The 17,482-nt window shown below is 38.0% G+C and overlaps 1 protein-coding gene across 6 annotated transcripts in view; it reads left to right on the top strand.

Annotated features, from left to right (window-relative positions):
* Nucleotides 1–4,962: 4,962 nt before the first annotated feature.
* Nucleotides 4,963–17,482, top strand: part of LOC131552144 (KH domain-containing RNA-binding protein QKI) — a 121,801-nt gene continuing 109,281 nt past the window's right edge. For 5 of the 6 annotated variants that reach the window (XR_009273914.1, XM_058795704.1, XM_058795703.1 and 2 more), the window contains exon 1: nucleotides 4,963–5,680. Coding sequence is in view for 4 of the 6 variants with exons in the window: in XM_058795704.1 (XP_058651687.1) it covers nucleotides 5,539–5,680 (142 nt within the window). In the remaining 2 variants the exon portion in view is untranslated. Of the gene's footprint in view, nucleotides 5,681–9,933; nucleotides 11,540–17,482 lie in introns of those variants that run through there. The other variant, XM_058795706.1, reaches the window with a different exon arrangement.

Here is a 17,482-nt window from a genome sequence, read left to right as displayed (position 1 = left end):
GTGTTTTTGTTCTTTAAGATGCAGTCACATTTATTGTAGTCTCATGTAGCCAGGCCTTCAGATTGACGGCAGAAGGTCTGGGAACCTTGGCCGCTTTGAATGAGCAATGACCGCCCAAGAGGCCATATGACTGACCGGTAAAGCAACAATCACATTTCGTTTTGTGCCGCGTCATGTTTAGGGGCGTGGAAATATCCCCATAATAACAGACTGGTGTGTAAAACTCTTGAACATATTTTAAAGAGTCTATGCTGCAAACTTTACATATTTCACATACTTTTGAAAACCCAGCATTTAGTTGATCCTGATAAGTGCTCATCGTCACAGTTGTAAATATGACAGCTTTCTTCTTCCATGAGGGAGTTTGTTCTTTGTTTCTAGGCGGAACATTAAAGAACACGACACACATGTCTCCTGGAAATCCTGTAGAATCCAACCAATCCAATGACGACTTCTAAACTCCTAAAATATTTCCAATTTTGTGTGCGATATGCATCAGACGTTCAGCCAACGGACCGTGGGCATGACATCTGAGACTGAGACTACATTTATTGTTGCTCTGCAAAATTTAGCAGACAAAATCCAGTTATTGCAATAGAAATTCACATGAAATTTCGCATTAGGGTAAAAACATTCTCTGTGCAGATTTTGCTTGTGTTCTAGTTGGTTATGCAAATTCATTGGCCAATAGAAAGCTGCTAGGTTTGAAAGTGACATTTGTGTAAGCAGTGCTTCATTCTACTGACAATAAACTTTTTTTACCCACAAAATTTGGTAACACTTTATTTTGATGTTCCCTTTTGAACATTCTGTTGACACTGAGTAATGTTTCAACTACATGTCAACAAACTCTCATAAGAGTATTAGTAAACTGTCTGCTTCATATCTACTAACTCCTTATTGTGTTGGTCTCCCAACAGATATTCTACTTACTATAAGTAACTTTGCAAGAACGTGTCAACTTAATCAAACCCTAACCCTACCAGTCAACTAATCCACTACTAACACTCTAATGAGTCAGTAGAAATGCAGGTGCAACATTACTTATAGTCAATAGAATGTGTTAAAGGGACCATCAAAATAAACTGAAACCCCAAATTTTGCCTAAATTTTGCTAATGGACCATGCATTAACTCCCAATAACCATCATACTTCAGCCAAATTATAATGAAGCTTTGTGATGCGCATCATAAAGATTCACTTTCTTTAGATTTCACACAAATCTTATCTGAATATAAATGTAAAAAAAAAAAAAAAAAAAAAAACCTGCATATCAGTATGTACTATAAATAAATTGTGCTCATTGTCTTTATAGGTACGAGTTTGACTTAATTTTGACTTAATACTTGTAAGATTTGTAACAACAAAACTCAATAACTGCACATTATTCAAAACTGAGGTATGAATGAAATTGGGCCTCTTAAACTGTAACTGTGATCTCTGTTCTCAGATTTCTTCTGGTAACTGCCATTAACACAATTTGTGGTGTGAAAGATAAATTTAAAAAGCGTAGTGTTTTCCTGTTAGCAGTTGTTTATTGCTTTATCCTCTCCTCTTCATAGTTTGCTGTTCCATAACACAAAAAAATATTTTACCATGCAGCCTCCTTTATCATTCCGTCTCAGTCTCTCTGATTTGAATATTGTTTTATCCAGCGAGTCAAGGCTGTTAATTACTTCTCTATTCATTTAACCATGTGGGTCTGTCCGAAAGGAATTGTCTGACTCCTGCATTAAATGGCCCACATTCCGATCCTCTGATGCTGAAACTAACATGAGTTCCCCCCTTTATCTCTGCAGCGCGTCAAATTAGCACACAGTGGATTCATGTTACAAAAGACTCGGCCAGCAAAAAAACTTGGAGACAACCTGATCAGGCTTTTTGTGGGATTTTTGTGGCTATGGTAGACCCAATCTTTCAGCTGGGATCTGCTCATGGATGTTCAGTGTACACTGAGCCACAGGGCTGCCATGGGAACTAATGACCGATTTATTTTGTGGAACATGATCAAATTTAGTAATGTGTTCGATAAGACATTTCGCACTGGAAATGAGCCTTGGAGCTCAGTTATGGAAATTATTATTGATGTTTCATGGTTGTTTCAGTAATGCATTCAATCATTCATGACTGAATTAAATTTAATGCACTCTGGCTTCACAAAACTATAATTGCACAGATTCTTCACATTTATAGAGGACACATCAGGACATTGATTTCCCAAATATTTTCTATAAAATGTTAATCATTAAGTTAATCCAAGTAATATTATATTTAAATACGCATCTGCTGCTACTATTACTGTATCAGTTTTCAGCTCTCTGGAGGGCTGTTATGCTTATTCTGAGTATGTAAAATATGTATGTACATTTTTATAGACACAGTAACGTACAATGTCAACATATTGACAGTAAGAAGTATGATATGCAGTACAAGTCAAACGCATTTCATTTTATTGCTGTGTGCATGCACGCATGTATTTCTGACATGGTGCTAAAAAATAATAAACGACAAATAAATAAATGCACTGTCAAATTAGGGAAATGTGTTAACTGCGGTATGATGTCGTTAATGAGTTTCATTACCCATAAATATGATCAAATCAACCTATGAATTTAATGGGATTAAGGATTTTTACCATTTGTATGTCTCTAAAATTTTCCATATGTGGATATTGTGAGTATCAGTGCACTTTTGAATACCAATGCCATCATTTTGGCTAATTAGTCTTCAAAAGCATGCAAATAGTGTAAAAGAAGTGTAACCACAGCAAAGGCGCCTCTTTTCCTCGACTGTGTCTGGATTCATCAGTTTACAGGCTGTTTTCATGTTCAGCTCAAACCCACATACTGGTCACATGCACTTACAGAGAAGGGGGTTCATGAGGGGATCTGGGCTATCTGAAGGAGAGCGAACAAGTGAAAAAGAGGGGGCCGGAGCGAGATGAAAGGCGAGAGTTTGAGAGCGACAGTGCACTTGTTCCCTGGTTCAACCAAACAGAGACAAGCTTGCCCGGTTTCAGGGTGCATGTGTGAAGGAATGCATTCATTAACGTAATTCCTCTGCTCTCATACAAGGCTTCCGTCATTTGGAGAGTAAGCGAGGGAGCCGGGAGCGGCGGGGTGGAGGGGCTGTTCATGCTGAAGAAGGGGTGAGGGGTAAATACACCCCTTTCTCTGTAGTCAGGAGGTGCAAGGCGCCCTAACACAGGCCTCTGCGTCCAAGGCGATCTGCATGTGAAAGCCCCGGGCATGACAAAAGGATGAAAAGGTGCTGGGCAGGACCTGGACAATCCCTTCCTGTTCTGGTGGGTCGTTTGTTTCCATGCTGTCAGATACTGGGCTGCCAGCCCTCTCTACCCTCATCTCCTCAGCCCTCTGGTGCGTTGTTTCACATTCTCCCTCGTTTTGTTTTCCGGCTATTTCTTATACGTGCTTCTTATTTTTTTTCATTCACGTGAATAGGAGTGATGGACCAATGTAACGTCAAACGGCGACTGGAACAATTGCTTTCATGGCTGTGTCTAAAAGCCAAACAGCACCATGCATGAGAACTGTTTTGCATAACAAAAGAAGTGACAAAACCATTAGGCCAATTAGAGTATTTATATAAACATAGTAATGAAGGGATTCAAGCAGTCATAAATTATGCTTACTGTGTGGGAAAATAACTTTAGTTCTCTCTGAAATTGCACATGTTTGCTATTTCAAAGCGTGGTACTAGGGCATAACGTTTATTTTGCAAAACTGAATGCATTGCATTAGTGCAAAGAATGAATGCTAGGAATGAAAATGTAGCACATCAAACTTCAAATCTCTGTAATAGCTTTCTGCTTGTGCTGTTCTTATGCTGCTCCAACAGGGACAAAAAGAATGTTAATTATGTAAATTAAAAAGTGCTCTAATCCAGAGGGAGGAGCTGTTCCCATAGCGTTAGCTTTAGTTGAGTATTGGCACATATTGACAAAGCATTAGCCTCTATCCGCATTGTGTAATGATTTTTTTTTTTTCTCTCTCTGCAGAGGAAGTCCTCCTATTGAGATAAATGCCTTGTTTTCTTCTTTACCATTGTGGTACGTTCTGATGTGCGCCGGCGTTTAGTCAATCGCACTTCTTCTACTTCACTATTCCCATCCAGCTTGCCAAAAGAGGACAAATGAGTCTTTTAATATTAGACCCATGTGACCAATACGAACTCAGTCTCACAAACACCCCAAAACAATGGGGATAGAGCCTTCATTGTCAATAAAACAAGCAGAGGTGTAATTTAAAGAAAGATGAAACTTAACTTTGTTTTTATTAATGATTAGGCCTACTTACCTTCATGTTCTTTCAAACTAGCGTACTTTTCTTTTGTGAAACCCTAAAGGAGATATTTGGTAGACTGTCAGGGCTGCTCTTTACGCATAATAAAAAAGTGTAACAACACTAATCCAGAGACTTAAATTTAGTCTGTTCCTCACACAAACCTATCAAATGCATGACTTTATAAGATTTGGAATATGCAGTAGCACATATGGACATATTTTTTATGAAAGTGCAGCTCAAAATCTCATTTTATGTTTAAATGAAAACAAACCATATCTTCTCAGAACGACATGATGATGGGGAGTAAATGAAAACACCTAGTAAACACAGAAATTGTGCTGACAACTGGTTAGTGTAGAGAACAAGCATTTTGGAGAATGGATAGACATTCACGTTCACTTAAAGTTTGCACTCACTAGGGGGAAAAAAATAGCATCTCTATGAAAGACTTCATGTGAAGCCATTCATCGCAATACGCCAGATGCATATCTTACAGACATGCTTCAGAAACGAGTCGCATTTAAAATGGTCTAATTGTTTTTCAGATGTACAGACTCTCTCTCTCTCTCTCTCTCTCTTCTCTCGCTTTCTCTTTCTCTCTCTCCTCCCACAGTCTGATTTCTGCTACTGGGACTCAGTGTGATCATGTGACGGGCTCGAGAGCGCAAGAGGAGCTGGTCGGTAACGGAGGACCGAATGCCAATCTCATTGAGAAAGCGCCTTTATTGCGCGTAAGAGACGGGAGGGACAGACGATTCTAGTGCTGCACACATACACAGACAGACAAGACACAGGAAGCTCTGGGAAACTCGGGGAAAGGGTGCATTTTCACCGCCTCAAGAGGAAGTTAAGGACCAATCTCTCGCTAAAATAAATCTTAAAAGGGGCACTGGGCACGCGGGAGTCGCCTTTGCAAGTAACTTGTGGGATTTATCGGGAATTGTTTCTGAAAGGAGACCTGGCTTCCCTCTCCACACGTTTATCTTTTATTTTGTTCATTTGATTTCATTTCATCAGTTGCCCTAAACAACTGTCATCTCCCGAATTGCAGTAGCCTATTGCAGCAGCGGATTGTGCGTAAAGACAGAGACAGCAGCCTTTTCCGCGGACGAGTCAGGCACTTGCCTTCTTCACTTGCATTTTTGTACTCTATTTATTATTTATATCCAAGCTTTTATTTATTTTGGGACTTTTTCCGTCTATTTTGGGGCGTCGGTGGTGATTTCTGTGGAATATGGTGGGGGAAATGGAAACGAAAGAGAAGCCGAAGCCGACCCCAGATTATCTGATGCAGCTCATGAACGATAAGAAACTGATGAGCAGTCTGCCCAACTTCTGCGGGATCTTCAACCACCTCGAACGGCTTCTCGACGAAGGTAATGTCCATCAAATCTCACCGAACGGTGCTGGAAACGGAGCGCGGTCGTTCGCGCTTAAGGCAAAACGGTTAACAGTAACAATTCATAGCGTCAGTTGCATTTTTGGTGTCAGATCTTCATACCTGTCTTGCCAAACACACGATTTATACAGCCTTTTAGTTCTGCTTTAATAGCTGCTTAAGTTTACGCTCCCATTCGGTAGTCGCTACTTCTCCGTTGCAAGGGGATACCTGTGGCTTGCGAAATGATTTTACAGTGGCTCTGTTGGTTATTAATGTATACCTCGTGAGAAAATTATCTTTTTGATATGTTTATGTGAATAAGACCGCAATGCATTAGGTTAATTTTACAATTTCACCTTAATATTTGAAAGACAGCTGTTTAGGAGACTTTCTCAGAGACAAAAAAATAAAATAAAACTCGTAGCCTAAGTAAACTCTAAATTAACCAGTTTACACAAGTAGCTATCCAGAGATTTACGGCAGAAGTCGATGTATATAACTGATGTAGCCCATTCCATCGGCCTAAAAGAGAAAGTTGACCATGACTTGTGGTGACAAGTGAATAGTTGTGTAAATTGTATTGGACTAATGTCTACGTGATAACAACAAAAATGTAGTGAGAGAGCCTACACAAGCAAGAGAAACTTACTGTCACACCTACAGATCCTCTTCTGGACCGTTGCTAATTAAATAGTCGGCGCCAGACCTGTTGTTTACCAGAATAACCCAGCAAAATGGCCCAGTATGTGTAAGCCAATAGTTAATTATAGGCTATAAAACAACAACCCAACATTTGTATGTAAAACAGCACACACAAAAAAGTCTACAAACCGTTTTTTTTTTTTTTTTTTTTTACTGTATCTAAGCATAATACATCAATATTCACAAATTAGTCTTTTAATATAGTATGTGCACCATGACATGGTTTAACTGTTGTCCTAGAGCAGTCAACCACTCAGTAATTTGTGGTTTAGGGTGAGAATTACGTGTACTGTGGCACCAGGGGGTTCCTGACTAATTCTTTATAGAAACCTCTTGTACCCATCTCCTGCTCTCAACTTTATAAAGTTCTTAATAAGGTTTATATATTTCCCCAAACTGTGCTCTTTTTTTTGTTCAGACTGTTTCATAAATGTTTTATAGAGAGCCTTGGGCCTTTATTGCAAATTTAATTACGGTAATTAGTTGTTAAAGGGATGATTAAAAGCATCTTGTTTATCTATCTATCTATCTATCTATCTATCTATCTATCTATCTATCTATCTATCTATCTAAATGACCCCTGTCAATAGAGAGGGCCCCCTCTAACCACCCTCTTGAGTTCCATTTATTCCTGAATGCAGAGGCTGTTCTGTCACTGTTGACTGATTTTCATTGTTCTTTTGTTTTGTAATATTCTTGCCTATTTAACACATGTATTTTCATTTATTTTTCGTTACGGAATTTCCCTGCCAACTGAAAATCTGTAAAAAAAAAAAAAAACTGTTGTCAAACAAAGCAAACGTAATTTCAGATCATGATGTGCTTGTAATAATTTAGAACCTCTTGAACAAACCTAAGTTTTAAATTACGTTTATAAAACGCCATCATTACACACATTACTCTACATTACCGACTCATTACTCATCATTACTTTCTCATTACAGTATGAGGGAGAGGGAGTCGTTATATTTTTGACATCTTTGAGCGCTGCCACCCTCCCTCGTTCAAGTTAGGAAGGTTGGTAGGTTTATAATCGCTGACACACACAGTCCCAAATAACTGTTTTCTTCCGGTGAATCATCTGCGCCCAGCATGCCATTCCAGTGTGGAAGCAGTCCCTTGGCATCCGCAGTTAAATACCCGAGGATCGTATTCATCTGCAAATCACAGCGGAGTGACGTAAGCCTAATAACTCCTCTGTGATGCCATTTTAAAATGTCAGTTTCATTTTTAGACTTATAATCAAATAAATTCTTATTTATCAGTTTAGACACTTAAAATAAATCCATCAAAACATGTCTTTTACACACTATCCTGGCATTTCGGACATCATGATACGCCCCTCGGGAGGGCCTGCGGCCTGGCTTTACACTTTGTGCTTTGTGAATTGCAGCAGTTTCACAGTCGCTTTCTTGTTTATTTCTTGTCACTCACATTTACAGCCTTACCCTCTGGTCGAAACTAGCTTTCCTCTCTGGATAAAGCGGTTGATGTTCGCCTGTAACATTAGCCATGTTATCAGGACGATGTGGCTGATCTTACCTGCCAACATGAAGAATATTCTGCGTTTCACTTGCGAAGTATGACTCACGTCGTGAGTTTTCACAGATTTTTATACAGAGAGTTGGTGAGAATCTGGCGTAGATATGTGTCATGCTGTTTAATGCGATCTTTTTGAGTAATATGCCAGTTAGAGTCGTTTCCTCCACCACACATTATGGGTTTGTCACAGTCTAGCTTGTGCAAATCTGAATTAATAACGCTGTCAAGGGAGCACACACTCCGTCAGACTGAGACAGCAAGTTAGTCTTGTGCTCAGGAGAGTGAACTAAGCAGTCGGTTTCACTTCCACTATTGAACCATTGCAGAACTGAGTCCTGACCTCCAATAAACAGGACACACTGCTCAGATCTGCATGTTAGGAGTGCGTGCAAATGCATGCATGCATGCCTCTGATCATATGCCTGTTAGAAAACTAATTGCAATTGGTCATGATCTTGGGTGGTTATGAGATCAGAAAATGTGCTTCTCTGGATTCATGGAGAAATGAACGTCCTGTTGTTGTGCTACAGTACTGCAACTCACAGACTGCATGCTTCAACACATATATATATATATATATATATATTCCTTTGTAATCTCAGAAGCTTTGTCGCTACAGTGGAGCCATCACCAAAGCAACGCTAAATCATCAGCTTTTGCCGAGCTCAGCTCTATTCTGTCCTAGAACGGCACGGAGAACGTAAATTATGGTCTACCGCTCATGCTGGACCGCTACATTGATCATACATGAAACTCTTTTCTGCACGGCTCTGTGAGAATGAAAATGGAGAAATGAATTGAAAGTGTTGCAAATCTGTGGCATCATCGATAATCGAGGCAAGCGATAGCTCAGAAGCGCTCAGTAGCTGTGTGAGATCGCATGTGTGATATTCCCCGTGGGGTGTTGTAATATCCAACAAATCTGGCTCTGTTTGGATGAGAGTGTGTGAATGTGTGCGTTTGTGTCGGCTTGCATCCATCTCATAATGTGCATTCATTTTACACTCTCGTTTGTAATATCGCATAATCGGATGCGAGCAGTAGCTTGGGAGCATTTTGGATTTTAGGCAATTGCTGTCATTATCACTATGAGAGCGCTGTTAATTTTTGTAAATTACTCTAGATTACGTTATCTACTGAAACTAGAAATATAGACAAACAGTTATATTCTCTCATAAATGACTATAATATCATTATTGTTTTCTCTTTTTTTTCCCTCTTGTGGTGCTCATTTAGTAGGTATAGAGCCAGGCTGATTATATTATTGGTTTCCAAAGGTCACAAGTTCACATTTAATCAGAGGGCACCATATACTGATGGAGTGTCTTGGATCCTCTATTGTTATTGTGCCCTAGAGCACTTCACTTAACCCTGGGTTGCTCCAGGGGGACTGTCCTTCTTGCTAGTATACTGTTTGACACTTTGGATGAGAAAGCTGTTTGAATGGCAGATAACATTCAAAACTAGGGCTGCTTATCTATTAAATTTATTTGACTGAATTGATTGCATTATTTTAATTAATCAAATTAAGTACAGCTAATCACATATATCAATATTTGCTGAGAAAATCCTCCAACTAACTAAGCTTGAATTGCTTTAGCGATAGGAAAATCCCTTAAAATATAAAATTGCATGCAGGTCAGGGGACATGATTAATTTTGTTTTTAAATAACAAAAAATAAAATAAATCAGCCATCCACACCACACCAATTTCGCCTCTATTTCTGCTTACTGTTTTGTATTGAACATCACTTTTTTTATAAACTAAGTAATCCAAGGGGGATTAAGAGTTTGAGCTGAAGCCAAAAATGTACTTATATGTAAATGTTAACTTGTGTACTAAACATTTTGAGCGATATATTTCTAGTCAGTGTATAGTTCCGTGATTGAGAAAATTGTTTAATCCATCTTCAAAATATATATCAGTGTATATTTCCAGTGAGTTTGCAATGATTTGCCATGCAAAAAAAAAAAAAAAACTCCCAGGTTTTTTCTGTGAAAATTATAGAAAAAATTGCTGTTTTTTGTTGTTCTTGTTTTTTTACTAGTTACGAACCTAAAATTATACAGCATTTCTAATGGACCCTCAGTTCCGCACTTCTCAGAAGATAGTTGGGTAAACTTTTATAGTGGTGAACAGAAAATACAACAGATATGTTTTAAGCATTCCCATTTGCTCCAATAGCAAAACAAACAAACAAGTTTCAATGACTTTGCAAAAGGAGGAAAAAAATATGGAGAGATTGATTAAAGTGGTCAGAGGAGAGAAAGATGTCACATTTACCATCACTCCCATAGCTGTATTAGAAACACTCGCACAGCAGCGTTAACTATATTTCTGAAATTTATTACCAATGTAATATAACCCAAAGTATAGTGTTGTAAATGTACATACATTAAAAAATGAATATATATAAAAGAGGCAACACTTTATTTTGATAATCCACTTTAGACATTCTACTAACAGTAATTAACTTTGCAACTACATGTTAACTAGCAGTCATTATGAGTATTAGTAGACTGTCTGCTTAATATATATAACACTTTATTTCGATGGGTCCACAACATACAACATACTGACTTTGAGAAACTTTTCAAGAATATTTCAACTTATTCTACTAACCCTAAACCTAACCTAACAGTCTACTCCGAGAATTAGTTGACATGTAGTTGCAAAGTTACTTATAGTTAGTAGAATGTCTAAAGTGGACTATCAAAATAAAGTGTAACCAAAAAAAATGTGCTAGATTTGTAACGTCACAGTATGTGAATATTATCCATTGCCAAAACCACAACCACAATTCCTCCTTTAACAAGCGCAAGTGTATTTGATACACATTATTTGAAACCCCTTGCCATAGTCAGTGTTGTAGAGAGCCGTTTCTTCTCGCTCTGAAGGGTACTGTGGCCTTTAGATATGAGACATGCGACCGGCCCTGGCATGTCACCTGTGAGCGATGCATTTGCGTGAAGCAGACGTGATGCTCACAGGCTGATGCACAGACCAAGCGTAAACCCCTGCCCCCGTTAGTGCAGATGAATGCTCTCAATGGGCAACAGGAGCAGTCAGCCATGCTAGGCCATGCACTCGGAGCTGTAATAAAGGTGATGAATTTAATCAGGGGAGCAGCCGCTGCCATCAGTACAAGGCCCATAAGGCAAAGTTGTGCTGCTGACATCCATAGAGAATGAAGTTAGTTACTGTTTGAATAGAGACGGTAATAGAAACAGAGATGTATGTAGGCCCGTAAGGCATGGTAATGCTCAGTGGTCATTCATGGTTTGTACACCAAATTGTTCTTTTATGGTGTCGTAAAAGATTTCTAAATAACTGACTGCTGCAATTTAGTGACTAGAAGTACATAATATTTAGTATTCAAGGCACTCGAGTGCAATGTTCAAACATTCTGAATTAAATTCAAGATATTCTTAGTTGTAGGATGTCGAGCCTCAGATGGCATGGCAATGGACCACCCACAGACACTGACAGTCTGATGCATATTGCACACAAAAATGGCAAGAGCTGGCTGAAATCCGATTGGCTGGCGTTGTGCAACTTCCGGGAGTCTGGGTGCATCAGTCTGCCTGGAAACGAAGTCCTCTTTACAAGGTATGGAGTGCTTCTGAGGAACAACTAATTACCTGATTTGCCAAAAATTTCCAGTTTAGTGGCATCACATTTTTGAAAGATATTCAGAGTTTTTTGGATCTGTATTTCTTTTTTTTTTTTTTTTTGGGGAAAACAAATAATACTTTTATTCCTCAAACATGTTTTAAACTGATCAAAAGTGACAGTAAAGACATTTATAATATTATAAAAGATATAAAAGCTGTTCTTTTGAATGTTATATTCATCAAAGGATCACAATTCCCCAAAAAATAATAAGCAGCACAATTGTTTTCAACATTGATAATAACTTAAGCAGCAAATCAGCATATTAGAATAATTTCTGAAGAATCACATGACACTGAAGACTTGGCATTACAAGTAGAAATAGAAAATGGTTATTTAAAATTGCAATAATATTTCACAATATGACAAGTATTTTTTATCAAATAATTGCGGCCTTGGTGAGCATGAAAGACTTCTTTCAAAACCATTAAAACATCTTACCCCAAACTTTTAAACACTAATGTCAGTAATATTATCCATACTTTATAGTTTTGGATAGTCAGAAAATGTTTACACAAAGACTTTCTGATCATTTCTTTGGTGACCGTTGTTGTTGTTGTTGTTTTAGCCTCTAAATGGCATGTCAACACAAAAATTGACTGTGATTGGTCACTTTTCATGTCAGTCAGAACGACCTTTGCTGCAAGCTGACTTTATACAGATAGTCAAAAGACGATAGGATGACTAACTACTGGGGAAGCTTTGGTTAAAAGAAAGAAAAAAAATAGTTGGTTGTCAGTAAATTAACAAGATGGTTCCAGTTGCCCCACTTTTCAGGAGTTTGTTTAGTCTGCTAAACAAAACTAAGAAGCCTCATTGACAAATACAACGATCCTATCACACATGTAGTTAACCAGGGAAACAGGACTCGTACATAACAGACAATTTATCGCTACCCAAACAGGACAAGCACACTAAGAGTGGTCATTAATCTTTCACACATATTCACATAGAGAAAATCTGATATGCTGATAATCACACTCTGAGGACCCATTTTAATGACTTTGCCTTCTAAAACTTCAATACAAGGCAGTTTACTTTCAGGAAAACCGCTTTTCATGAAAGCTCCTTAAAGATCCCACGAGGACTGGAGAAGCGCATGCTCCACTGACAATTAGTCTAAGTGGTCACATTCATCACCTAATTGGAGCAATTAATTAATCCTGAGGAGTTTTACTGGGGTCAAAGTCAATTTACCCAGAATTATCTTCTTTAGGACTGTCTTTAGTTGTAAAGTAGTTGTCCTTTCTGGAATACTTTACTATCCCTCTCACTTTGTGGCTTTAGAGGAGTAGGAAATGAGCTGTGCACTCATTAGGAGCTAGAGACGGAGAGAGATACAGGTGACTTACAACACCAGAAGTGCAATTCAGAGACTTTAAATTGAATGTATTTCATAATGTATGCTTAAATAGAAATTTGGCAAAATCTTCATGCAGCTCTTTTCCATACAATGACAGCTCATAGTGACCTCACTGAAAATCTTCTCCTCCAGTGAACTGTTAACTTAAGAACCACTGTGACCATATAACTTTGTCAGTAAAACAGATGAAATAATTATTTTGAGTCTGATCATAAATCACACTTAACCATTCATTCTCAAATAGGACTGATCTGGGGCCAGATTCTCAAAAATCTTAAGAAAAAAATTAAGTTCTTAAGCTTTGGTTCACAAATGCTTATAGAACATTCCTAAGCATAAAATAGCAGGATTTAGTGTTGTCTGATTGTCTAATTTCAAATTGAATTCTGAAATATCCCACCTTGAAACAACTTGCCTTTTAAGATTTAAGACGAGGATTTTCTTCAAGAGTATTTTTAAGACAAAAAAAAAGACTTAATATTTATAAAATATTAAAATATTAGCTAAGAAGAATTTATTCTTAAGAATGAAATACATTTTAGTACTGAAATGTATCAATATAATATAATAAATATATATATATATAAAAAATAAATAAAAAAAAAAAAAATAAATAAATATATATATATATATATATATATATACTTTTTTTTTTAATGGACTCAGTATTTGCATGATATGTGTTTTATGGTTGTTAGAGTATTGCCTTGTTAGTTTAGCTTATGTTAACCAATTGTTGAATCTTCTGTGTGGTTTACTATATTTGTGTGGCATATAGAGCATTCTAATCCAGTCACTTATGAGGTTATGAGGTTGCATCTCAGTTTGGATTCTGCATATCTTAACAGTTGTCATTTTGAGCCTTTTAGTGTCACTCTGATAGCCTCTATGTCTACATTGTGACTATTTACAGCCTGATTACTATTTTGCAGCCAGTCGCAGGCAGATTTCTGAGGTGAGTTTCACTTCATCTTACATTCTGAGACCCGCTGTGTGCCAACAACACTAAGTGTAGCTTAAGTTTAGCTCTTTGCATTGACGTGCGCAGTGATATTTTGATATGCTCCGAAAGCAAGAGGTGATCGTGCATTCAACAGACACAACAGATTAATAATTTTGGCATCAGAGCGTAGGCCGTGCTATTTCAGGTAAGCATGCCTTCCTTAAATCTTCTGAACATCATCATTTCCTGTCACAAGATGACTTTGAAGGGTCATTAGAGCAGAAGTAGAGAACACACGCACAGAGACTGTCATCTGACAGTACTTGATGTACCAGAGCACAGGGGTCACGGGGTCATCGTGTCACAAAGTCATGTGCCCCAGTTCTCCTCGCTCAAGAGCAGCGCCGGTTCATTTCAAGGAGAAATCAATCACATGACAACCCCCTTCCATTTCTGCTTCCATCAGTTACTCTATATATCATTGGGGATTATTATGGCCGGCTTCCTGTGATGCCGTCATTATTAGTGAATACATCAGCGTTGAGCTTTATAATGCATTCACATCCCTCATTTTAAAAGCACTCTGTGTAATTGAAACTGTTTCTCACAGACTGCTGACTAAGTCTCCAGCCCGCCACGGGCTCGCTGGGAGACTGGGTGAGAGGAGAATGTGAATAGAATCTACCTACACGGACAGAGTCGTATTGATTTCAAAGTAAGAGGGTGAATGAAAAGGCAACATCTGAGCTCGTTTATGTCAATAGATTTTGGTCTCCTGTCGTTCCTTATCCTTGCCCGTTGCCTCTGAGAGTGAAATCCTATAACCTGAAATAATTCATATTCCATCAAGATGCGGAATATGCCTGAGCTCTAACGTGTTAATCAAAAAGTATTTTTTCTGGTTATTTAACTTTTACCTGCATTTAAATGCAGTGTTTGTCACTATTAGGGGTTGCTGTATATGTGGACTGCATTAACATCTTATAGATGGCTGTTTATTTTCCAGGCCATTCAGTTGATTCAGTCTGAGGGGGTGTTTACACAACACTATTTTCAACTAAAAATGGAAAAGTTTTTATGCGTTTTGGATGTTCATGTACACCACAACAGCATTTTGGGGCCCTCCCAATGCAAACTTTTGAAAATGGGTTTCAAAGTGCAGGCTTTTGAAAGCAATACTGTTATTGTCTCTGTGTAAACTGCAAAAATGTGAATTTGTGAAAACAGTGGCGTTGTGCGTATGCATATTACGTGTTCTGTCTATAGGCATGCGAAAGTACTTACGTGAGTAATGCAAATGTGCACAGGTATGTAGCGTTTCTTTACAAAGTGACATCGGCAACTGCTGGATTGGCATGCATAATACAGAATTTTTAGTTGTTTTCACGGATTCATTAAACTGGGAATGTTTTGACACCATTGGCATCTGTACACAACATTTTTCAAAAACATGAAAGTACACTCTTTGTCGTTTTAACACATATCATACAAAATTAAACCAAGTGGCATCTGCACACCAGTGCTATTTTACTATCATTGAGATACTATTATAGTTTTTATCAATATTATTTTTATATATATAATCTGTTTTTTTTTTTTTTTTTAAGCTTTAGTAGTTTAGTTGTTTGTTTTTGCCATTTTTATCATTTTTATTTATTTATTTTATTTTTTATTCTTTTAATATGTCTGTATACCATTTAGGTCCTAGTTATTTTAGTACACCAAATTAGACTAAATGAAGATGAGAAATGTTGAAATTTGAATAAGTTTAAGGTTTCAGTAAGCCTTTTTTTTTTTTTCCAAGTAACAACATTGTTTATGGTTTCAGTTTTAGTTGTTAACTGCCATAACCCTGCTGCACACATTTCTTAGAATGAACTTTTAAACTTTTTTCTGAGCTTTTTTACATTTACTTTTAATCAACTCTCCTCAAATTCACAGGTTGTCCTATAAGAGTAACCTCAAGTATAGTTAAAACTAACCATGAACATGATCCATTGGTATTTGACAACCAAGTGTCACAGTACTTTTTGTCTTCATGTTGAACAGGATACTGATTGTTTTATAATTTAAAACCAAGCAAACTTCCCTTTTGTCAGGGAGTCTCTGTCACCAGTCACCAGCTCTGGACTCCATGTCCCAGAATCCTCCCCGGCTCACACCTGTTCTCAGTCACGATCACCATCACTTAGAGTTCTGATTCCCAGCACCTGTCATCAGCAATCAAGTCATCATTGATAAGCACGCTCCTTCCAGTGCACAGGTCTACTGTTCACTACCCAGAACTTTACCAGATTCTCTGTATGCTACTTACCTGTCTTTACTTGACTCCAGATTCCTAATCTTCCTACGTTGCTCTCCTCCGCTCCTGGATCACGAACACCCCCTGAACCTGCACCGAAACCAAACCTCAGTATTCCGCTAAGAATCATTGAACTTTACTTTGGATTCTCACCTGCCTTGCTCCAAACGATCACCCCTTGCTCCTCATGTCAATAAACCTGCATGTCTTTCACTTACCCGTTGTCTCCAGCTTGATTTGTGACACCTTTTGTTTATAAAGTGTGCAAGTGCTATCCAGCTCAATAGCTCAAATATCAATTGGATTCATGATTAGTTTAAAATTTTTACATGTTGCTGAAGAACAGCACACAAGTACTTTTTGGGGCATCAGCCAGCCTGCACTCTCAATATCAGCATTATCATTGGTTTTTGAAAACCCGTTGGTCGACCAGCAGCTGATGTTATTCTAAATATCTCATGTCTTAAACAATACTGAGGTTATCTGGAAAAAGTATCCAGTTATCTCTTTTTCCACCTAAGCTCCATGTCAGCATGTTGGTCTTGCTCAGACCTCTGCTGTTCTTGTCGTTGGGCTATTTTTTTTCAGTCTGCTCCAGATTCGAAGTTAACGCTTGGTCAGATTTGAAGATTGTTGCTGCTCTGGTAGCAAAAGGAGATTGATGTGTTTACCTTTCGTCAGCAGCACAAAGTTCAAGGTACGGGAGAGATATTTAATTGAATCTAGCCTATTCTGAATGATTTTCAAATGTTCTGGGCTAGGGCCCAAGCAGATGCCTTTTAAAGGACACGGAGGGACCATCTAAAGTGCCATTCATTAGACTCTTCTGTTTAATATAGATAAAAGAGCAATTCAGGCCATCTGAGAAATGATCGATTCCCTTCCCTACTTAGCGTGATTTATCTCATAGCCTTTGCACACCAAATGTGCATTTTAATTCTTTGTTAAAGGCTAATGGCTCTCGCAGGTTTTTATATAATGTCAGTACGCAGCCAAAAATTTTCCTGTTAATAGCGTCATCACACTAAAGCCATAACCGCCCTTGATTTGTTAGATCTGGGCTTGCTCATATACACTGTAGATTTACAGTTTCAAGGTAATGAGTTTTGTCATACTTCTGTAGGATTTTAATCGTGTTTCACACTGAAAACACAGTATGGATCTGACTTTTAGTAAAGGGTAAGATGTTGAGACTAAAAAGTCATGTTTTCAGCATAAATGCGACCTTCCGTTTCAAGAGCATGTGATGTGTGTGGCTGTTCATTCTCTTAA

This window comes from Onychostoma macrolepis, chromosome 13 (genome assembly GCF_012432095.1).
Source record: "Onychostoma macrolepis isolate SWU-2019 chromosome 13, ASM1243209v1, whole genome shotgun sequence".
Classification (NCBI taxonomy): domain Eukaryota; kingdom Metazoa; phylum Chordata; class Actinopteri; order Cypriniformes; family Cyprinidae; genus Onychostoma; species Onychostoma macrolepis.
This window is presented reverse-complemented; position numbering and strand designations above follow the sequence as displayed.